Below are 24,853 nucleotides of genomic sequence, written 5' to 3' on the forward strand. Positions count from 1 at the left end.
GGAAGGGATCAGGATAAGGATTTAGGATGGGAGGAATGGTAGTCAAACTGTCAAGGTGTAGGGGGTTGGTGGCTCAGATGGTAGAGTGACTGGCTGTCTGTATGGTCGGTGGTTCGCGTGTTCAGGTGAATTTAAAGATCATGCAAGATTGGCGAGGGTGCGTCCTAGTGCTGTAGCTGCCCCTAGCCTACAACAACAACAATAACAAGGTAGAACAGCGGAGTTGCGTGTTGGACGCGGTCGTGTTTGGGTGTGTTTTGAGTGAGCTCCCGCGGAGGTGGCCGGTGTCATGGCGGCGGCTGGAGGCGCACATGGCGTCTCTCGTACAACCATCGACGATACCTTAGAAGATGTTGGAAAACCATTACTGCATACCACAAAATTGAATCCTGAACGTCACCCGGTCATAGAAGAGGACCCCGAAGGAGAATTCATAGACAGCAAACACCATAGTAAGGCAAACAGACTGGAGGCAAAGCGCCGCCATTTATCAGAGGTAAACAGAAATGAGGCCGACGCCACGCGGCCTCAATATCCACACCCACCGCTCAACCAAGGTAGGCCAAGCTCTTCGGAGTTACAAACCTTTATCATTGCTTTTGAGGGCGAAAATGAGAATATTTTCCGAAATAGTAGGGCACAAAGCATCCTATATAATGCCATTCCCCACAAATTCGGAATCGACGTGCACGATATCAGACCAAACAAACTAAAGAACCTGATCGCAGTGGATCACAAACACAGCGCGGAACTGGAGATTTCAAACATTACTGACATCTGTGGTCACAAAGTTAGGTGCTATAAACCACTAGGAGACAGATTAGTGAAATATGTAATCCGGCATGTTGTAGACATCAGCGCAGAAGACATTAAGGCACAACTCGACACAAATGGCATCCCACTCTATGAAATAAAAAAATTTATGCGACGAACGAACGGAGAACTGAGTGATACAGGCACCGCCCTGCTTACTTTTCTGGACTACGTTCCCCCTGATAGGATTTGGTTAAACGGCTTCCTCCACAAACTAGAGGTGTATGTTCCGCGTCCCACCCAATGTTTTAAATGCACGGGTTTTAACCATACCTCGAAGGGCTGCACTAAAGATATCAAATAAAAAAAATGTGGGAAATGCTCTGGTTCCCACTACACACAAACCTGTGCATCGGATACACTCACCTGCTCAAACTGTGGTGGCGAGCATGACATCACATTTAAACAATGTCCCTCTTACGTAGCAGCAGCAGCGAAAATGAAGGTTCCCCCTACCACCAACCTGCTATACAGCAGCGCATTAAAAAAACCTTCCTCAGCTCATCACCAACCTCTACCTCACACTCAACCACAACCTTCGCTTGTACCGGATATCCCTGTCTCCGACAATCCCGCAACCCCAGGGTCCAACCACCTCTCACAAAACGCGCAACTGAATCCTGATTTAGTTGAAACTCTCGTCACTCGCCTCGAAAATGATCTTATTGAAACGATCGTCACTCGCATCGAAAATGCACTGGAAAAGACCCTGGACCGACTCCTAACAAAATTTTTTGCCCAAGTACCACAACCCACCCCTGAGGCTGACCCAACAGACCCCCCATCAACAGTTACGGACACTGACATCCGCCCAAATAAAGCTACCAATGCTGGACACACATTGTTTGATCAGATGATGGAAAAACTCCTAATTACCTCCTTAGCGCGCCTCACCAAAACCACTCCCCAGGCTGACGTGCCACAAACCCCAACCACCAGTACCAAGAGTAAGACACAGCCCCCATCCACATCTAGGTATCCAACTCGTACCACTATGAGCGCACCAAAGAAAACAGACACATCCACAACCCAAACATCCTAAATGGCTCCCCTAACCTTCATGACTTGGAACGCAAAAAGCATCAAAACATCCCTCACAGAACTTAAACAATTCCTCTACTCATCCAAACCGGACTTAGCATTCATCACCGAATCCTGGCTCACTCCCAAACAAAATCCCGTATTTAAAAACTTTCAGATGCAGAGACTGGACAGACCCAACCGTATGGGGGGTGGTATTTTCCTTCTAACACGAAGTAATATGACATGTAAACCTGTAACACTAACGTATTTTGTGAACGGTAAATTAGAAGTTCTAGCATGCCTAATACCTTATAATGGTACACACATATCCTTTCTGGGTATATACAACCCTGGAGGCACCATAAACTCAAATGAACTGGAATTTTATCTTAACCAATTACGACACCCGATCATTGTTACAGGTGATCTCAATGCTAACCACCCCACATGGAGTAGAGGTACCCAAAATACTGCAGGCACCGATTTGTACAACTACTTGGACACTACACCATATACTCTTCTTTCGCCGCCCTACCTTGCAACCTACTTTAACTACAGAACCAATTATGAAGCCTCACTGGACATCTGCTTTGGCTCTGCACACTTTCAACATGAACTACAGTTTCATACTGGACCAGATATTGGTAGTGACCACAAACCCCTCATAATAAAATTTACTAACTTTCACCCACCAACCCACCCGCTTACGCTTCCCAAGTGGAACATAAAGTACCTAGACAAGAAAAAATGGGCTGATATTGTCCGCCTCCCAGACACAGATGAAGTAGACCCTAACAAGCGCCTGTCCACAATCACCTCGGCCATAAATTCTGCAGCCACCCAAATGCTTAAGAAAACTTCAGGACATAGGTCCAACAAACCACTTAAACCGTGGTGGAACGCGGAATGTGCACGAACAGTCGCTTTACGCCGACGAGCCATTCAAAAACAAAGACGTCAACCCTCCCTACAGAACTGGGTCAATCTCCGGCGGGCTACAGCAGCGGCCAAAAAAACCATACTATCAGCAAAACGAGCATCATGGGCAACATTCTGTGATAGCCTCACACCCACAACGCCGCACTCGAAAGTCTGGGCTACTTTTAACAGCATTAAAGGTCGCCCAACATTCCCTTCGTTCCCCCTGATGATCAACGGTTCACTCTGTCAAACACCTCAGGAGCGTGCAAGTGTTCTCGCTGAATGCCTTAAAGTTACCCTCTCAACACCCTTCCTTCATGCCCAAGAACTCTCTCTCAGAAAAGAAATTGACCGTGCCATACCGCTGCCCATGCTCGGCGTCGACAACGTGTACACCTTAAGCGAGCTACGATTGGCCTTAAACCGCCTACCTCTTGGCAAGGCACCTGGAGAGGATGGAATTCCATATGAGCTCATCAAATATCTTCCACCGACTGCACACAGCACTCTTCTAAACTATTACAATCTATGCTGGACTCACGGAAATATTCCTTCACAATGGCAGACCAGCATTATTCTTCCGTTCCTTAAACCAGGAAAAGACCCATCCCAACCTGCGTCATACAGACCTATCTCCCTACTATCATGCCTCAGTAAAGTCATGGAAAGGCTAGTACATACTCGCCTCCAATGGTACCTAGAGTATAACAATATTATACCTTCACTCCAAGCTGGATTTCGACCGCAATGCTCCACGCTAGATCAAATACTCTGCCTTGAACATGAAATCCGCACCTCTCTCAGAAGCAGTAAATATTGTCTTGTTGTCTACCTAGACCTCAAAGGAGCTTTTGATAGCATTCCTCATACTTGCCTCCTCGCAAAGCTTGCACGTTTAGGCGTACAGGGAAGATTACTTTTATGGTTACAGTCCTATCTCACAAACCGGACCTCCAAAGTCTTTATACAAGGCGAGTTTTCCGATGGCATCCCAATACAAACAGGTGTCCCACAAGGCTCCATACTAAGCCCAACCCTATTTGCCGCATTCTTAGCAGATTTGCCTAACACCCATCCTGTTCACCTCTCGGCGTACGCCGACGATTTAACATTGTATTATTCAGACAATGCCCTACCAAATACAGTCTCTACAATGCAAACAGCACTGGACCACCTCATAGATTGGACACAACAATGGGGCCTTCAAGTCAGTACTACCAAAACCTGCTATCAGATTTTCACTAAAAAAAGACTACTTCATCTACCCACCCTCACAATACACAACACTCCCATCCAACACGTACGAGAACATAAATATCTTGGCATGCGCTTAGACTCCCCCTTACTTACCTGGAAAGCACACATTCAACACCTTAAACAGACGACACAACCTCGACTCGCCATACTTAAAGCCCTCACTGGCACCACCTGGGGAGCACACCATAAAATCTTGCTCCGTTTCTATACAACCTACATTCGCAGCCAACTAGACTATTGTTGCCAGGCATATGCGTCGGCGGCGCCCACTAACCTACAGAGCCTCGAGGTCATACAAAATAATGCCATGCGACTTATATGTGGCGCAATGCGTTCAACTCCAATCCTCGGACTTTACGGGGAAACAGGCCTCACAAGCCTAACCACCAGACGAGACATTATGTGTGCCAACTATCTGTCACTCTGCACCACTGCTCACCAGACACACCCATACAGATCAAAAATTAACCCAACAGTTAACCCATATAACCCCCGCTCCCCAACCATTCACTCGCAACCTTTCCTCACACGGGCTACAAATAACCTCAATATAGACCTCTCCCTACTTCAAAACTGTGAAACCCAACCTCCTGTTCCCCCCATTCCACCTTGGCTTTATACAACTCCTAATACAGCAATACAACTCGAGGACAACATTCCAAAATCTGCACCAAACTCAGCCATAGCCTCAGTCTTTGTCTCAACAATGAAAAATTGCTACCCAAATACCACAGAGATTTACACAGATGGGTCTCGCATCTTCACGAACAACGTACCCTCGGTCACTTGCGCTGTATGGATACCGGAATACCATCTCAAGCAGGGATGGCGGTTACCAAACCAACTATCTATTTTCACAGCGGAATTATATGCCTTGTATCAAGCTCTCCAAATCATCACAACATTACCAGTTGGGATATATACAATCTGTAGTGACTCCAAGAGCGCGATTCAAGCAATTTCGTACTCTTCGAAAACATGCAAGGAGATTGTCTACCCATGCCTTCAACTTCTTCACAAACATCAATTGAACGGTTATGACACCTCTATCCAATGGGTCCCAGCACATTGTGGTATTCTCCATAATGAACTTGTAGACCAACTAGCCAAAGCAATGCACGACACGCCTCACCTCACCCGTCATCCAATTCCCCATGTTGCACGTAAAGGAGCCTTCAAAGATACCATCTCCCAGGATTTTGCAACAAACTGGAAAACGTTATGCTCACCTTTGCACTATGGGTCCATTAAAAAGAAATGGGAAACTTGGAAACATGTCCGATATAAAAGCAGAGAAATTGATGTAACGATGACCAGATTAAGGCTGGGACACACCAAACTAGCAGCACACAGCTCTAAGTACAGAACAGACATCAACGAACTCTGTACTCACTGTCAGGTGCCTGAAACAGTCGAACACTATCTCCTGCACTGCTTCCGACATTATAGTGCCAGAGTAAATTTCAAACAAGTCTTTATCGCACTTAAAATACCCTTTACCATCGAGCATATATTAGGAGGCGGTGACCACTCGTCACAAGAAAAATACCAAATAGTCAGAGCACTGGCTAAATATCTCCAATCGACCAACAAATTGGGTCACATCTGACCCGCGCCACATTTATACCTGGCGCCACCAACAGCTAAACACAGAAAACAACTACCTCGTCGCAACACCAAGGATCAGCTGACGCCATAAACACAACACACCGCCCTACGGTGCGGCAAGTCTCCCTCTAACACACACCTCTGTTTTAATCACCGTTCCTCTATCTACAGCACAAAGCAACAAGCACCTTGGTAGCTCCGATCGTCTTCAACATAAAAGCGTCCAACAACATCAGTACTGGTGCAGTCATCGGGAGGACAAACCCTTCATGCAAACTGCACCTACTATCAACAAGAAGAGAAGAAAGAAGGTAGAACAGCAGCGTTAATTTTGAATATTGTGTCACTTGTACCAGACGCGGCTGGGCATTGACTGTCTCGATTGATTGATTGATGAAGATTAAGACATCCAAAAGGTGGCAAGGGCATGAATAGCCCGTAAGTGGTGGCCCTTTTGAACCATTACCAGTATCAAGAGCTGATACTGGAGATCTGTGGAGGTGCGACTGCACCCTGCGTGACGGAAGATGTCTCCCGCTTGACTGTCTTAAGTGAACAGACTAATGGATACTAGTCACATCGTACACAAGCCGGTTTGTCAAGCGATTTTAAAACCTTATCTTTAGATTATCTTGAGATGATTTCGGGGCTTTTAGTGTCCCCGCGGCCCGGTCCTCGACCAGGCCTCCACCCCCAGGAAGCAGCCCGTGACAGCTGACTAACACCCAGGTACCTATTTTACTGCTAGGTAACAGGGGCATAGGGTGAAAGAAACTGCCCATTGTTTCTCGCCGGCGCCTGGGATCGAACCCAGGACCACAGGATCACAAGTCCCGCGTGCTGTCCGCTTGGCCGACCGGCTCCCCAATGTTACCTGAATGTACCTGTGAAACCTAAAACCTGTCTAACTTAACCTAATAACCAACCTATACTAATCCAGTAAAGCCTAACACGGCCTAATTATAGCTAATATATCCTACCCTAATGGGGGAGGGGTACTTTTGACAAGCTGCCAGCTTCCTGTCTCTACTGAGGCCACTAGAGAGATGATGGTCATCAAATAAATTTAGGGAAATATGGTTTTGATCAATTGAAAACAAGGCGTCTTGAAACGCTTCTGTATGAAGTGAAATGGGATTGACATCTTGCTAACCCCAACGGTACATTATCGAGGATCGTGGGTTTAATTCTTGAGGCAGGGCAGAAATGGTTGGGCACATTTTCTTTCACCTGGTGGGGGGGAGGGGGGGTCAATAGTTGACCTGGGACACATTGATAAGCCTAAGCATAGCTTCCTGTCCCTGATAATGGATGTTTTTATCAAAGTGCTTTCCTAGCGGTCCGTCTAATTACCCTAAGCTACCCAAAGCTTCCTAGCATTACATAAGTAATGAAGAAATATGATGTATTTACTCACTATATTGTTGGTGTTGAATGCAGAACTTGAAAAAACATATTTTTACTCCAAAATAATATAAATTTATAACCCAATTAGACGAAATTAAGTGGCATGAGACACCATAGGAAGTCGACGATCCAAGCGACAATATTGTGGAGTGACTTATCCAAGATGAACAAATTATTCAAGATATGTTGTTGCCTAGAGGTTATATTAAGTTATGTTTGGATAGGTTAGGTTTAGTTAGGTTAGGTTAGATTATGTTTGGGTAGGTTGGTTAGGTTAGGTAGGTACAGGACGCTCATATGCCAGGAAACATTGTCGCTTGGACCTTTGATTTGCTTTGGCTTCGTCAGCTTCTTATTTTCGTCTAATTTTGTTATAAAATGATACTTTTTCATAGTAAAAATATGTTTTTCATGTTCTACATTCAGCACCAACATTATAATGAATAAATATATCATATTTATTCATTACTAACATAATGCTAGGAAGCTTTGTGTATCTTTGAGTAAGTTTGGGTAGCTTTGGGTAATTAGACTGACCCCTTTCTTAGCTCATTGTGGGACATATTATTCACTACTACATATAATGCATTTCTGATGTCCCTTTGATGGGCACTGTCTCTTAGGTAGCAGTCCAGACATTGTCCTTCTCACATGCTGAAGCATCTGCTGCTCAGTTGTTGTTTCTATCTTGAATCTCCATGGAATTTGTATCGAAGATGAGTTCTTGCAATTACAGATTTCCTCCATTGGCCATCATTCAATGGTGCTTATAGTGCCTACCTTATAAAGTGGGTTGAGGTAAGATCATTGAGGTGAAGACATAAGGGATTATATGTTAAGTTATATTTATGAAGCATTAATGTAGCAAGAGAGGAAGCAATATTGAATTTTGCTTCATTCTTTTGTATGATTTTTGTAGTATATGATAGATGCAAATTTTATTCACTGTCCTATAATATTTTTCTTTGATGGAGAGTTTAGCATCCCAGAAGTTAACATGTTCCCGAGTTTGTGTGTGTAACCATATTTATAATTTGTAAATAACCGTCTAATTTGACTCAAATATACAGTCATTTACCTGATGGGTATGTTGCATGAATTTACCATGAGGGCAACTAACATTTTAGTGGCCTCGATGAGGACAGGAGTCCAGTGGCTTGTCACAGGTCCCTCCATTTGTCCTGATTATTCTTTCTAGCTGGATTTTAAAACTTAACAGAGCTTTGGCATTTACAGCTTCTGCGGGTAGGAAGTTCCATGGGTTTATAATCCTGTTCGTAAAAAACCATATATAGAAAAGATATATATATATTGTAGTTGTATATACCAATACTACACAATTTTTATAGAAGTATTATATAGCACTTATGTTACTTCAAATCAAAAATCAAAATCACTCAAAAATCAAAATGTTTATTCAGATAAAGTACATGCATAGAAGATGAGTTACAAACATAATGTTGTATTTATAGATAGAGCAAGTAAATAAAATACCTAAAGCCACTAATACGCATAGCATTTCGGGCAAGGTGTGGGGAAAAAACTCTTAGACCAAAGCTTAATACTAATTGAGATTAAAGTTTAAATTGTGAAGAAAAAGGAAAAAAAGGGGGGGAACATGGCAGAAATCAGCAATTATACAACTTGGTCAACAAACAGTATTGTTTGAAAATTGCAAGACATGGGTAGACAATTTAGGGATAAGGTAGGTTACATGGAGTTTATTAGGTAGTACTTAGTTTTCTCTTAAACTTCATACATTGTGCAATCTTGTGTATATGTTAATTGGGTGGGGTCAGTAATTCAACCTTGGAGAGGGGGGGAGACCTTGATATAAGTCTAACATATCAATACACTCTGGCTTCCTGGTCCCTGAAACAATGAATTATTATTATTATTATTAAATAGACACTATATGCTGAAATTTTAAAGAGTTTCTTACCCAGTAAAAATGCACATTTCCATTTTGAACTTCAGTTGAATTACCCTGGTGAAGGTGAGCAAGTCTTCTAAAGCATTGTCTTGAAAAGTTCTAATATCTTAAAAAAATATTAAGTATTGATATTGAAGTATTGATCTTTTTATTGGGTGATAAAGCAGGACATTATCAATATCGATATCGGAATAAATTTAAATCTTATAAAAGGTGATGTGTATCTGTTTATAAAGATCTTAGTAAGCTACTTTATTCATTTAAATTTAGTTAAATGGGTTCTTTGATATTAATGTATTACTGAACTGGATTATCATTATTGCAATATTATAATTATTTCAGAATGGCTGAAGGGGTAGAAGTTGTGGAGGATTTTTATGGAGTATATTTGCTGTATTGCATCAACCCAAAGTATCGTGGTTCTACATACATTGGCTTTACTAGGGACCCTAACCGCCGCATCAAACAGCACAATCGGGGTCGTAAAGCTGGGGGAGCTATCAGGACGAGTTATAAGGGCCCATGGTAAGTGGCTTTTCTGTTGGTTATGTATTTTGTTGATGGATAATTACAGTAAATAGTTTTATTATATTTATTATTTTTATTATATATATATTATATATATATAATTGCGTACAGATACTTAGTACGTTATAAAAAACAATAAATTGTTGATGAAAGTTAATTAGTGTACCATGACACTGAGTTGGGGGTCTCTATAGGCCATTGCTCCTCGTGCCTCTCTAGAGGGGGGCCAGGTTCTGGCTCGTGGTCCCCGGTAGGAAAGAGCTCCATGCATTGACTGATGCCAGAAAGTTACACATATCCATTCAGCCTGGATAGCTCCGGGGAGCCTCCGGGACTCGCCCAGAAAATGACGTTTCATTACATTCAACGCTGGTTTTTTGTGATGACAACTCCAGAGGATGGGCTCAATATACAGTCCTGTACTGTACTTTGGAATGAGAGTAGTTTGAATAACAAAGCACCTGTAACATTATGGAGCAGCATAAGAAATAGTTATTATAAATAATTATTATTGTGTTATTTTATTAACACTTTATTATAAAAGCATTCTATTTTCAGGGAAATGGTGTTGATTGTCCATGGATTTCCCAATGATATCTCTGCTCTACGTGTAAGTATGCACTCAAACTGCCATACATTAGCTATGAATGAACTAAGATTGTTATAACCAAAATTTATTTTTTTATTCACCCCTACAGTTCTTCATAAAAATATAGAGGCATGTACAGTGTGTGCCAACTGGGTGTTTGTTTACTAGGTGTTTATGGTAAAATGTATAGCAGAAACGTGGTGGGGGGAATTACTGAGAAATTGATCAGTGACAACAAAGGTGGGGTTCTTTAGCAGTACAGGTGTGTAAATCAAATATTTGCATAGAAATAGCTCATAAAGAAGGTATGTGAAAAAAATTGAAAAGTGTACATGGCATTTATGGACTTGGAATAAGCATATTGTGACGGTAAAGTGTTGGAGTGTTGATGTTCGAAACTAGTGGAACATATAAGGAACATATAATTGCCACACACAACGATCACCAGGGATATTTTGACGAGCGACACTGAAATAATTGATAGATACAATGACAATAGGAGATTAGACATCAGTGAAGTGCTGCATATCAAGAAATCTAGACCAGCATTCAATAACCAGCTAATACACAGTTACACTTTACCCACTTATTATAGGCTTTTAGCTATATAAGCTAGATATAAGCATGGGATTTTCTGCATGGCTATATAAGACCCCAGGCCAATGCAGAAGCTGGACCAAATGATCCTGCAGCAGGAACGGAAGCGGCCAGAAGAGCATAAACTGCCAGCATGTCACACTCTTACTTTACTACCCCATTAATATCCCATTCATTTAATACCACATTCATTAAATATCCCATTCATTTAATACCCCATGTATGTCTCATCCATGGCACCTACCACCTCACCACTAGAGGATATAATCAGGATTAAACACAGAAGAATTTGTCTTTGAGAATGTGAGGTGAGATCTTACAAAACGTATCACTAGGCATCGGACCCAAATAATAAGTAAAAATGAACTTTGGAGAGTTAATTTTTAATCTTCCTGCTTCATTGAAGAAAAACATAAGGAATATCAAGAAGATGTGTGCTAGAATCATAAATCTAAAACTTTGTCATTTTCAACTAAATAAATAAATGTGTGTGTATGTGTATGTATATTTAATATTTATTTATTTAAACATGTTTCATTGAATATAACTCCTAACATTGAAAAGCCATTCATTGAAAAAGTATAACTCCTAATCAAAACATAGACCTAATCATATTCTATAAAACAAAGAAAACTACTGACCTCCTTATTAAAAACAGTCCAGAGTCAACGTAGAACCCTTTACAGCAGTCAAACATGGTATATATACTGTATGTACATCTGCCCCCACGAAGGATGTAGCCTTCAATCAAAGTACGTAGGTATGATGTCGACCAAGCTAATGAGGCATTTGACCTGTCATCTTCAATCGGGTTCCCCCTAAAATCACACGAGACAAGCTCATGACATCACCCTAACAAGAAAAATGTTGAATAAAGACACTTGAAAAATAGATAAAACCCAGGATGTAAGATTACAAATTCTTGAAGCAATCCATATAAAATTAGAACAACCTACCATAAATACTCAAATTACGGAACTATTCACTCTACCCACCTTGAGAGTAAGAACAAAACCGGAACATGAAGATGCCAACATAGAAGACACTACTCAACATAATAGGCCTACTACACCCAATTAATCTTTGTAAGTGCTCTGTCCCCTATTTTCGCCTTTTTTCTTTTACGCCTTATCTTTTCCTTTATTCTTGTCCCATTTGTATAGATCTACTTGTCTTCACCTGATCCCTTACTGGTATAAATCTAACACATCTTGTATTTTCTTATCACTTGAGAATAAACCATGTAGGTTCGAAACGTTGTGTAAGTTTTATAATAAGTGTAATACATTCTACAGTCATTTATTTCTTTTTCTTCACCTCGAACGAAGATGACCTTTGGAGAACTCCTCTTCCATGTTAGGTTTTTTATCGAGGTCTCCCCAACCAGATCGAATTACTGACCCTGCCCAGATGCAACCCCACATCAAGCTGACTAACTCCTGAGTACATATTTACTACTAGGTGAACAGAGGCATTAGGTGAAAGAAAATATGCCCAACCATCTCTGTCCTGCCCAGGATTTGAACCCGGAATTCTCGATTGTGCGTCGAGAACGAACCCGAGGGTACTAGGCGGGATCCTTATGAATGATATAATGGTTTGTATGAAAGAAAGTGTAGGGGATGGAGGGTTAGTGAGCTGGAAAGAAAGGTTGTTGTATTGTTGTAATGACTGGTATATAAAGTTTAGACCTTACATTGTGTGGTGATGGGGTGGTTTTCTCCTAGGTTTTGCTTCTGGCTGTAGGGTTGAGGAGCTCCTGGCTTCTAGTGAGCCAGATTCTGTTCTGGCTCCTAGTGGGCGACAGCTGAGTCTCAGAGTCTTGATGTGTTGGGCTAAGACTTGTTTGATCTAGAATTAAGCTCAGGGAGCTACTGGGACCCCATTAGAAGATGGCATTTCATTATATTCATCCAGTTTATTTTATTGGCTTGTATGACTTGATTGATGCTTCATCAACCCGAGAAAATATGAAATGGGGTAGTGATGATGAGGATAAAATTATTGATTGAGCATATCACTATTGATTGGTCTGGCTAACAGTTCTGCACTAATTACATGCTAATTTGACTCTTCTATAATGGTAAAGTTTTTGTAAAGGTGGTGAGCAATTATATATACTATATGCTAAAAAAAAATTGAAAAATTTGTTGACCTTGAGACTTCAATTAAACATACATATTTACATGGTAAATTGAATTGCATTTATAATGGGTAATATTATAGTAAAGAATTGTGTATACTTTTCAGTTTGAATGGGCTTGGCAGCATCCTTACAGGAGTCGTCGCTTACGAAATGTCTGCGAAAAACCACGGAAACAGAATAAGTATGACTTCTGCCTGCAAATCTGTTCTCACATGTTGCGTACAAAACCATGGTCTCGTCTTCCTCTTACAATTAGGTGGTTGAAGCAGGAGTACACAAGGGACTTTCCTGTAAGTTATGATCAACATTAATACTGTAGTAGTAAATTAACCAACATTTTAATTATTCAAAACTATAATTCATATACCGGGGTACCTCGGTTTAAGAGTTTAATCCGTTCCTGGAGACAGCTCGTATTCCGAAAACACGTAAACCGAAGCTAATTTCCCCATAAGAAATAATGGGAAATGAATTAATCCGTTCCTGACTACCCAAAAACCTCACTTCAAACTAAATTTTATACCTAATTCATCTAAATAAACCTACAAAACTATGTTCAAGTTATTACTTACCCTTGCTGATGAATGCTGTAGGCGTATGGAAGATGGTGAGGAGAGGTGTTACTGTATGCAAGGGGAATCCCCCTTCCATTATAACATCAGGCTGTGAGGACCTCTCTGGGGTGCATTCTCTGGCACGTTTTGCCTGCATACCACTAGGTCCTGGTTGTGGCTCACTGCTCGATTTTCCCACAAATCAGTCCATGGAAGATTGTTTTTCCCTTCTTCGCAAGATGTGTCTGTAGTGGGGCATCACATTGTCATTGAAAAGCTTAATGCAACGCCCTACTACAGCTTTCTCTGGGTGAGTCTTTTCAATAAAAGCTTGCATTTCTTCCCACATCTGACAACACTTCTTAATGGTTGCAGAAGGGACATTCTGTACTGCCTCATCCTCCTCCACTGGAGAAACATCCTCAGGTGGGTCTTCTTGCTGTTCCTTATGAAGGGCTTGGAGTTCTTCGGTGGTCAGTTCTTCGTTGTGTTCTTCCACAACTCCTCCACATCATCACCATCCAATTCTTCCACATCATCACTATCCAATTCCAAGCCCATTTGCCGGCCCAGAGTAACAATTTCCTCAACAATAGGCACATCATTTACAGGCTCAAACCCCTCAGTCTAGTTCTGTCACACATTCCGGCCACAATTTTCTCCAGCCAGAGATCAGGGTTCTTTGAGTCACTTCTTGCCAGGCTTTGTCAACGAGGTTTAAAGCACTACACATGTTAAAATGGTCTTTCCAGAACTCTTTGAGGGTGAGTTTTGTGGCTTCAGTCACTTCAAAACATTTCCAGAAAAGTGCCCTTTCATAAAGTTTCTTAAAATTCGCTAGGATTTTCTGGTTCATAGGCTGAATTAGAGGAGTGGTATTAAGAGGAAGGAACTTTACTGTAAGAAATTTACTGTATCTGTGCAACAATTCATCTTCCAAGCCTGGAGGATGAGCAGGAGCATTGTTGAGGAGAAGCAGGGCCTTGAGTGGCAAATGTTTCTCCTGCAGATATTTTTCTATGGCAGGGCACACCACTTCATTCACCCACTCTGAACAAAAAATCCTAGTCACCCATGCCCTTTTATTAGCCCTCCCCATCACACACATTTGGGTTTTCTGCACTTTATACTGTTTGAACACCCTTAGATTTTCAGAATGGTACACAAGCAAGGGTTTAATTTTCAAACTGCCACTCGCATTTGAACACAGCACAAGCGTAAACCTATCTTTCTTAGGCTTGTGTCCGGCCAATGATTTTTCCTCCTTGGTAATGTATGTCCTCTTAGGCAATCTTTCCAGAACAGTCCTGTTTCATCACAATTAAAAACTTGTTGCGATAGGTATCCCTCAGCCTCTGCAAACTCTTTAAATTCTTCAATAAATCTTTCAGCCGCTGGTTTGTCTGAGGTGGCAGCCTCCCCATGCCTCGCAACACTATGGATACCACTTCTTTTTCTAAATTTTTCAAACCATCCCCTGCTTGCCTTAAAGTCTATCGTATCTGCACTCGTTCCAGGGGTTTTCTTTACAAGGTCTTCGTGCAATACCCTGGCTTTCTCACAAATGATGGCCTCTGAAACACTATCACCCGCTAACTCCTTGTTGTGTATCCAAATTAATAACAACTTTTCCACTTCATCAAGTATTTGTGGTCTTTGATTGTTCTTACGCCTTTTGCCACTTTAGCACTCATAATGTCTTTTTTCTTGCTAAGTATAGTGCATATTGTTGACGTGACTTTGTTATACTGCCTGCAAAAGTTCAACAACATGTGTACCATTTTCATGCTTCCGAATGATCTCTTTGTTTTTCCTCTATTGTCATCCTCACATGCGCTTTCTTGCCTTGATCCTTACCACTGGCTTTCTTGGGACCCATGGTAAGATATATAATAACAACTTTTATGGTCAAATGGGCAAAAATCCAACAGACCACTGAAAATCCTGGTGAAGAATTTAGGCGGGATAGTCACTGGGCACGAGGCACTGGTAAACTGATGGGCGATCGCCGTGCCACCACGTGCTAGGTCAGCCTGTACGCATATCAACACCTCGCCTTCCAAGCAAATCCTGCTCGTATTCCGAAAAACTCTTATACAACGACACTCGTATTCCGAGGTACCACTGTACAGTATTTGAAATTAAGGCAAATAATGTTTTTGTGGACACCCCCTTCAGCTCTCCTGGAGCTATACCGGGCTGATGTGTATATATTAGACTGTGGCAACAGTCAATCGATGGAGTTCTAAGCCTAGAGGGGACCAGTGCCAGAACCTGGCCCTCCCCTCAGAGGCACTAGGAGCAATGGCCTATAGATAGCTCTGTGTAGTTAGAAGCAGTCTATATCTGCCACCCACCAGATCAGGCACCCAGAAAGGTAGGAATCCCAAAACAAACTACAGCCGGTGAAAAATTGATAACCGAAAGCTGAACAAGCTAGCAGAACTCCCCAATCACAAAATAAGCAAACAGACATGACATCACCTCAGCCACCACGCTGCTGTCTGCACAACTCCCACCTCCCAAGGAGGGGGAAGGGGGGGTCCCAGACTTCCTGTGCTGGCTACCTAACCCCAGTTCTGAGGCTGTTGTGTTGGGTGGCAGTCGATCGACTCTGGCTCCAATCCTTGAGCAGTGCTGTGCCTTGTGGTGTTGTGTGGTAATGTGCAAGTCAGGAGTAATTCCTGAAGTACTGGGGCTGAATGCACCTAGGGTCCCCTTCCCTAGGTGCCCTTCCTTAGGTGCCCTGTAAGTACTTCCCTTGCGATTTAGGGTTATCTTCCATAAGCCGTTCAGGAACTACCTCCGTAAGTTTCTTTTGCTGCTTGGGTAATGCCCACCATTGGGGTCAGTTGGGGTTGTTCCTGCCTCTGTTTGACCTTGGGTAGGAGGTAGTATCGTCGCTGGCTGGGGCGCAAAGTACTGTGCACCTGTCTGATATGCACAGTGCGGCCAGCTCTGTTCCCCTGGGGACGTTGTGGTTTTGCTGGGTTTTCTTTTCTTTTTTGTTTTGTTTGCCTGGTGAGGAGTCTGCCTTGTGTGGCTTGTAGGTCTTGTATTTTTGGTGGCCTTTCTCCAGGCACCCCCCTCCCCCATGACTTGCACGTCGCAGGGGTTCAATTTTTAGTTTGTTTGCTTGGTAGCTCTGGGATAACCGGTTAGCAGTACCTTGCTAACCATAGCAGTACCTTGCTAACCATAGCAGTCAGCCCAAGGTCTCTGGAATCCTCCATTTGGGCTCATTGGTCCGATGAAGGAAACCTCCGAGTCCCACCTCGCTTCATGTGAGTTTTAAGGTTGCTCTGTCCCCTTGTCTCAGGGTGACATTCACTGTCTTTGCCTCCACCATGCTGCCTGTTGGGTCGATGACACCTTTGACCAGGAGTCTTGCGAGTGGTGCTCATTGCATGTACTCCAGTTCCATCCAGTCCATATTCGGGGTGCAGGCAGCTTCAGCGTTGCATGCGAGATTTAGTTTGCAGTGATGTGCTCGGTTGGTTGCCTTTCCGGATGCCCCGCGGCTGCCCTGTTTGGGTTATAGTGACCCGGACTTGGGGATGTTAGTCGTCTTGACTGGTTTCATACTTCCCTCCCTTGTCTTCCCCTGCTGTGGTTCATCCCACTCCCCTCACCCCTTGCTCCCGGCTCCCAAACGTCTGAGGATTTCGGAGTCGAGGCAGGGTTTTTTTGGTGGTAAGACTTGGGCGGCTTCGGGGACAGCCCCTTCTGGATCAGCGGCAGAAGCATTCAAGCCTGTTCCTCCTGCCTGAGCTTTTGGATCGCACCAGAGGACCCCCTTCATCCCTGCTTATTTGTTGAACTCTGCCTGTTCTCTGTAGACAGAGGGTTTGGAGGACGGCACGGCTCTGGGTCATGACGTGAAGGATCCTGGGGCTGGGGAGGATTTGATTCGGGGAGAGGGCTTGGGTCCCCATTTGACCCCACTTGGCTGTTGGTACCCTTGGCACGGGGCTTGTTGTTACAGGGGAAGGGGTTTCCTATTCCCCCTCCCTCTGCAAGTTTGATATGGGTTCAACTCCTCCCAGGGTTTGGTTCCGGATTCCCTTGGGTTCATCGGTTCCCTCCTTCCGGAGGTTTTCGGTTTCCTGCATCCCGCCGTGGGAGGCCCTTGCGGCTTACCTCCTGCAAAACCCGGATTATGCATCAATAATGGATCCTTCTTCTTTTGAGTTTGGCTCCTCTTTTCCTTACTAGGTGTGTTACGAGGTGCCGGAGTCTTCCTGGCTGGCAGACTGTTCTTTCTTTTTGTTGGGGGCGTGGCATACATTCTGTCAGACCTGCATCCTTGAATGGCGGGAGTTGACTACGGTCATTCAGGTTTACCTGGGGGGCAAGTTTGAGCACCTCAGTGCATTCTTGTTCGCCCCTGTGCTTCCTTGTGATATCGGCCAGGGGCAGTTTCACGTGCAGGTTCCCTCCATTTTGGCATCCCTGGTGGCCGAGGATTTGCGCACCTTTGGCTTCGGTCTTGTGCTTCTTTTTCCTTGCTGGAGCTGTCTTCGGACTGGCTCGAGGAGGATGTAGAGAAGCTGGGTGTCCAGTGCGCTCGCCTCGGCAGCTTGGGCATAGCCTGTCTTGTTGAAGTTGTATGCGCCGATTCTGGAAGAAGCGGTGTGTGTCTGTTTTTCGCTTCTCACCTCACGTGCCGACAGCCGGTGCTCTTAGATTTTTGTCTCCTTTTTGTTCGTTGCTGTTTGCAGAGTCTGTGGTGGTGCATTTTCTGCAAGCGGCTTCGTCTAGTTGCCCGCCTATGTTGGACTTGTTGGTTATGCAGTTAACCATGCAGTACATACAATACACAAATAAAATTTTCTCGCGGACCAGTGGTTGGCGACCGCTGCTCTTACTACATTGGCTGTTGTGGATTTTATTGGTATCCTCATTGCTATTTTTATTTCACTTCCAGGTAGGGCTGGAGCCACCACTGCACATGCCAGTGGCTTATGGTCCTGTAAAACCTATTAAGGTGACAGCCTCAAAAGACATCATCGAGGTTCTGCAGCAGATTGATGAAATGTGTTTTATCTGTGAGCGCATGGTGACACAGTCAGATAAAATGAGGTTAGTAATAAAAAATTACATACTATACTTTAATCTTCATGATAAATATGAAATGGCTTCATAAAAGTAATATCAATGGTGTCATAGTAGTGTAGTGCAGGAGTCAATTTACAAATTCTTTCTTTATTATGCACCCCATACCTATCCCATGGGCAGTGGTGGAAAGGGTTACAGAGGCATATAATCAGTTCAGGAACTGAACCCCATGGTTCATTTAGCTGAGCAAGTGACAATCTTTTGAAACTAGTTACACAATTGTTAACATTACATACACATGTATATATATATACAATCATTTACACAAATACATATACATATCAATTATCTTTTTATATCACAAGTGATTCAACAAGAGGTTCACAAGTCAATATACAAGGCAATGGGTTTCGTACCATTTTTTGGGTGGCAATATACCTTCCTGGGGGAGCCATTTGGAGGTTTCTTAAAGCTGTCACTGGGACAACATTCTACTACTGAATTAACAACAGTCATGTGATTCCTGTTTGACCTACTGTATCAGGGACCAGAGCCAGAACCTGGGCAGCTCTTTGAGGCGTAGAGAGCAGGGAATTGTTACCGTCACCCTCACGGAGAAAGCATCCAGAAAATAAGTGAAGCAATGCAGACAACTAGACTAGGTTATGCACCCGCTTGTTCAAACGGCATGCCATAGATACTTTCCATAGCCGGGTTTATCCGTTGATTGTGTTTGGTGTCTTGTGTTTTGGCAAGCATCCCTAGTGCCTTGGTATCCTGCTTGATTAGTTGCGTGCAAACCCTGGTAACTTCCCTCTGGGTCTGTGGTGTTGCTCATCATGGATTGACCCATTAAATCTGCACTTGCTACGTGCAAGTTTGAGGGCTGCTTAAACCATGCTGGCTGTTGAGTCTGTGACATCTTTGAACCCGAGTCCTGAGAAGTGTGTGCTCGTTGAGTCTCTTTGTTAGCTGAGCTTGCCTCAAATCAGCTTTTTGAAGCTTATTTTTCTCGTATTCATGGTTTCCATCATAGTTTGATTGGATACCGCTGATGTGGCTCCCCTGGGGTATTTAGGGATCCAGATTTAGCACAGTTGATGTATTCCACCTGGACTTGGTCTATCCCTCCTCTTCCTACTCCTACTGGCATAGTTTACCCAATATTTCATCTTCACCTTCCCTTCTCCTGCAGGTCCGGCTCCAAAGCGTCTGAGGTTTTAGAGTCAGGTCATGGTTTAGCTTTGGAGCAGTTTGGCCACCTCTAGGGGTGGCCCATCCAATTCAACGTAGTAGGCAGTTGAGTTGTTCCTTCCTGCTGAAGATGCACGGCCCTTGCCTTCACAACCAAGACTTGGCTCGAATCCTTCTCCTTAGGACAATGCCATCATATTTCAGGCACTGAGCGCAGAATGCAGCTCTGCCCCACAGCTATCATGGCTCGCTTCTGGGTCTGAGGAGGAGCCCATGGAGGGTACATGGGTGTTCTTCAACCACTCCTGGTTTTTGGTTCAATCTGATGAGGCTCTTTTGTTCCAAGGAGAATTTTTTCTATACCCCTGTGATGTTTGAGCTCGATTACTTAACTGCTTCCCCTTGGGTGCACTTCTGTGTGCAATCAAGTTCTACTAAATCTGCTTATTTTTGGAGGTTTCTGTCATCCTGCATTTTCACCTTCTGTGGAGTGGGCAGACTTTGCTTTCTTGATGGACTCAGCCTCATTTGAGTTTGGGTCTGCCTCTGCCTATTGGCTTTGGTAAAAGGTACCCGATTCATCCTGGCTGGCTGACAATTCTCTTCTTGGAGGCTTGGCATGGATTTTGCTTAACCTGGATGCTTCATTGGCAGGAAATGAGTTCTATCTTTCAAATTTTCTTAGGTGATGCTCCTTACGCACTGCTTGAGGACTGCTTGTTTGCGCCAGTGCTCCCCAAGGACATGGGCAAGTGGCAGCTCCGTGTACAGCCATCTGTGCTCTCTGGAGCCCTTACTGTGAAGAACCACAGGGCTCATACACACTTGACAGCTGTCATGTGTGTTTGAGCTGTTGTGGAGCTGTTTTCAAATCAGATTCGTGGCTTTGGACATTCTAGCATCTATTCTCGGTGTAGTCACTTTGTTATTGCTTACAGTTTCAGCTTCAGTGGCTCTGTCCAAGTTGCTTGCCCCCATCTTTTGGGCGAAAGTGGCTCGTTTCATGTGCCAGCAAACTATGCTGGCTTGGGGTTTTAGATTTGGCATGGTCCTTAACACTTTTGTCTGCTTCCCTCCTTTCGTCTCATCTCTTTCTTGAGGATGCTGTATCTTAGGTTATTTCGGCAAGTGTGGCCTCTCGTTTAGGTTTTGTTGCAGAGAGGTTCAGTCCCTTTGGCTTGGAGGCAGTCTGGTAAGGTCTAGGCCCCTGTCTGCTGTTGGCTGGGGTAGCCCCTGCGCCTGCGTCAGGGGCGCATGACAGCTGAGTGGACAGCGCTTTGGATTCGTAGTCCTGAGGTTCTGGGTTCTATCCCCGGTGGAGGTGGAGACAAATGGGCAAAATGTTTCTTTCACCCTGATGCTCCTGTTCACCTAGCAATAAATAGGTACCTGGGAATTAGCTGCTGCGGGCTGCTTCCTGGGGGGTGTGTAATAAAAAGGAGGCCTGGTCGATGACCGGGCCACGGGGACGCTAAGCCCTGAAATCATCTCAAGATAACCTCAAGCCCTCCAATGGAGTCGGATTCTCAGATCCTTGAACTTCCTTTGGCTGTTGCATCCTCTGCTCACTGGTGCAGTGAGCAGTTATATGTTGCAGTTATATGTTGCAGGAGAGTTGCTCTGCTCGTGGGTCTTTATGCAGGCCCTTTTGTTATTCACCCTTTTGACAGTGCTGTGAGGGGACTTCTGGCCTGTTTTGCCTGTTTCCATGGCTCATGAGTTTACTGGATCATCTTCCAGGGTCTTCTGTGAGGTTGGTCTACTCCTTACTCTGTTAGGTTCAGGAATGTTGGATTGATTCCACCCTTCAGCACCACATGTTCATTGCAACATGGTTGAACTCATTTCTTCAGTTGGTGTCTCAGTTTTTCCCGATTCCCAAATGGAACTTGGCAGATCTACTGTACAATCTCGGCCTCTCGGGACTGAATAGTTTCATTCCCTGTCTGACCTTCTGCATGACCACTTTAGCTCCAGTTCACCTGGTTTTGCAAATGCATTCCTGGATGGTGTCCCTGGACCTCAAGAACACATACTGGCAGGTTCCTATTCATTTGAGTTAATAAGACTAGTTAGGGTTTGTTGTGGGATGCCAGGCTTACTGTTTCAAGGTTCTGCACTTTGGCTTGAATATGGCTCCTTGGATATTCTCCAAGTTTGTGCAGGTGGTGTGATCTGGCTTCATATTTTGGGTGGTCATACCATGGCCTGTCTTGATGGCTGGCTGGTTTGGTTCCCCAGCCAGTCTGTGACAGCTGCCCAGGGATCTTGCCTGGTTTGTTTTCTTGGTGAACTGGTGGAAGTCCCAGCTGGGTAAATAATTCATTGTGTTGGGGGACAGGCTGCCAGAGTGTATTCATACACGTTAAGCTTATATTGAGGTCCAAAGGTCGAATTACTAACCCCACCCAGTATACAACCCCACAACACGCTAACTAACTCCTGAGTACCTACTTACCACTAGGCGAAAGGAAATGTGCCCAACCATTTCTGTCCTGCCTGGGATTCGAACCCAGTATTCTTGATTGTGCGTCGAGAACAAACCCAACTGTACTACCGGGACCCTAAATCCCATGTTCCATCCCAAGTTTGGACCTTGTTATGTCTGGTTTAGGTTTCCTGGTTGGCATCCCTTTCCCTGCCTCCTGCAGCTCTTCTCTGCCAGCAGCTGTGTCACCATCTGGTGTTGGATCACCCCTGGATGAGTTGTTAGTTGGTCAAGTAGATATCGTATAACCCCATTGGTAGGGTTTGGTTCTGGGTGCTGTTCTAATTCCTCCAGTTCTGCCAGTTTCCCTGCTCCTGAAGCCATTACATTTGGGTCCTTCCCACCCTTCATTGGCTCTTGCTTCACCTGCCTCCTCTTCCTCTTCAGGCTACGCTGCTCACACAAGGAGGTGGAGGATAGTCCTATGGAACCAAGCCTCGGGAAGCCTGAAGAGGAAGCCAGTGATGCAAGACCCAATGAAGGGTGGGAAGGACCCAAATATAATGGTTCAAGCAGCAGGGGAAAACAGGCATAACTTGATGAACCAGAACAGTACCCAGAGCCAAACCTTAGCCTTATCGGTTGGTCAAGCAGATACCACATCTGCTTGACCAACTGATAACTCGTCCGAGAATGATCCAATACCAGACGATGACAGTGCTGCTGTGGAGCAGAGCCACAGGAAGCAGGAAAAGGAATGTCAACCAGGAATCCCAAATCAGACATAATCAGGTACAATCTTGCGATGGAACCAACTGGGACTTTTGCCAGTTCACAAAGAAAACGAACCTGGCAAGATCCCTGAGGTGACGACACATGGACTGGCTGGGAAACCTAACCAGCCAGCCATAAACATAGGCCATAGTGTGACCTCCAAAAATATGTAGCCAGGTCACAACCACCTGTGCAAACTTGGTAGATATCCAAGGAGCCATATTCAAGTCTAAGGGCAGAACTTTGAAACATTAAGTCCCACAACAAACCTTATGCAGTCTCATTAACTCGGATGAGTAGGAACCTGCCGGCATGTGCTCTTGAGGTCCAAGGACACCCTCCAAGAATCCATTTGCAAAACCAGGTGAACTTGAGCTAAAGTGGTCATGCAGAAGGTCAGACAGAATGAAGCTGTTCAGTCCCGAGGAGCCAAGGGACTGTACACTACTGCTGTAAAACAGCAGTGTTTTGTATTTGAAACCTCCTTCAGCATTGCCACAAGTAGAAGAATAGGTTAGCTGTATCACATTGAAGCACAATATGCTGGTTGTCTTGAGTTTTCTTATAGACACATGTGATTAGAAATTAAATGAAGATACAGTAATTATAAGCATGCAAAAATACTTGAAACATTTGAAATTAAATTTCCCAGATGTCTGTCTCCTTCGTGTCCACTGGTCGCCCACATCCAATGTCTTGCAAGCCACATGCTAGAGAAGGAGACCCCTGGGATGCTGCTCCCCTTGGATGGATTCTGCCCTAGGTGTAACTGCGCACTCTTGTGGGGGGACCTGGTGAGGTTGAAGCGCGGCTGCTATCAGAAGTTGGAAGATGAGGATGATGACCATTGGGCTGAATCTCTCACTCAAGTTTCTTGATGTCGTGAAATGTTTGTTCCCCGTCCATTTGTTCGTCAGTAGAGTTTAATTATTGTGAAACTTATGATGAAAATTTTTGCTGTCACTGAATAATAGACCAGCTGGATATTTATTTGCTATAAATTAATACTGTACGTACTGTACTTATTTCATAAAGTTGGTGATACAGTATGTATCTCTGGCAGATTTAATTTCTTAACCCATAAACCTAATACCTGTACCTATTTTAGGTTGATTTCCTTGTGTGTGCAAAAAAAAAAAATATGAAAATTATTTTTCCTTTCTATATAAAACATTTTTGTTTGATATCTGGAAACAAAATTCTAGTCATTTACATTTGGTCGTAGTGAGGTAAAGAAATTTTGAAAATGTTAAATTCTGAGAATTAATTTTCAAGTGAACTATTAGATTTCTAATCACAAATATCATCTTGGTCCATAAAAACCCTTGAAATTTTGCAGTGTCAATAGCACCTATTATAGGCATCAATAAATGGATGATTGATGCCTGTGTTTGTAATAGTGCCCAGAAAGGCAACTAAGGCTGTCAGGAAAGAATCTTTGGGAATTTTGGATATTATGAGGCACATTAAATCTTCTACAGATGACAGGAGCACCACCAGTCATCTATCTCTTGAGAGTGATCTTAGCAGTTTAAGGGTTAAGAATACCCCCCCTGCCAATTCAGTATTCTGCCTTGTATGTGCATGTACACATGTTATTTCACTTGTTCGTTCTCAACTCGCAATCAGGAATTGCATGTTCGAATCCCGGGTGGGGTAGAAATGGTTGGACACGTTTCCTTTCACAAAATGCACCATAGTTCACCTAGCAGTAAATTGGTACCCAGGAGTTAGTCAACTGTTGTGGAGTTGGGGGCAGATCCTCAACAATCCTGGGGGCAGATCCTCAACAATCCTGGGGGCAGATCTCTATATAAGCCTATAAACATATGTATAAACATATATACATACACAGGCAGCCTTTCCAAGACAAAATTAATTATATATTTAAATAACTGTGAACATACAGTACTGTGATCAAAGAGGTAATGTATAAGTTGTAAATAATATAAAACATTATATTTTTGGCACATAGTGTACTGTATTTTGTTTTTAATAAACACTTGGAGGTCACCTGTGCAAA

General features: G+C 43.6%; 1 protein-coding gene across 7 annotated transcripts; it reads left to right on the forward strand.

Annotated features, from left to right (window-relative positions):
* Window positions 1-24,853, forward strand: slx1 (Nuclease slx1). 7 transcript variants are annotated; one of them, XM_069338358.1, is made up of 6 exons: window positions 1-209; window positions 9,305-9,487; window positions 10,049-10,100; window positions 12,927-13,112; window positions 18,304-18,458; window positions 22,504-24,853. In XM_069338358.1, exons 2-6 carry the CDS (start codon window positions 9,306-9,308, stop codon window positions 22,649-22,651), a joined length of 723 nt encoding a protein of 240 aa, XP_069194459.1. In that variant the 5' UTR covers window positions 1-209; window position 9,305; the 3' UTR covers window positions 22,652-24,853. The 7 variants fall into 7 exon arrangements, with proteins under 7 accessions (XP_069194459.1, XP_045601761.1, XP_069194458.1 ...); XM_045745805.2 differs by having other exon boundaries at window positions 50-209; window positions 23,483-24,853; XM_069338357.1 differs by lacking the exon at window positions 1-209 and adding an exon at window positions 4,756-5,933 and having other exon boundaries at window positions 22,504-23,476.

This window comes from Procambarus clarkii, chromosome 39 (assembly GCF_040958095.1).
Source record: "Procambarus clarkii isolate CNS0578487 chromosome 39, FALCON_Pclarkii_2.0, whole genome shotgun sequence".
Lineage (NCBI taxonomy): Eukaryota > Metazoa > Arthropoda > Malacostraca > Decapoda > Cambaridae > Procambarus > Procambarus clarkii.

Bases quoted from the DNA above. Each gene is read 5' to 3' on its own strand.
- slx1 (XM_045745805.2), top strand. From the start codon at position 9,306: ATGGCTGAAGGGGTAGAAGTTGTGGAGGATTTTTATGGAGTATATTTG. The intron at 9,488-10,048 runs GTAAGTGGCTTT...TTCTATTTTCAG, and splicing joins ACGAGTTATAAGGGCCCATG to GGAAATGGTGTTGATTGTCC. The intron at 10,101-12,926 runs GTAAGTATGCAC...TATACTTTTCAG, and splicing joins ATGATATCTCTGCTCTACGT to TTTGAATGGGCTTGGCAGCA.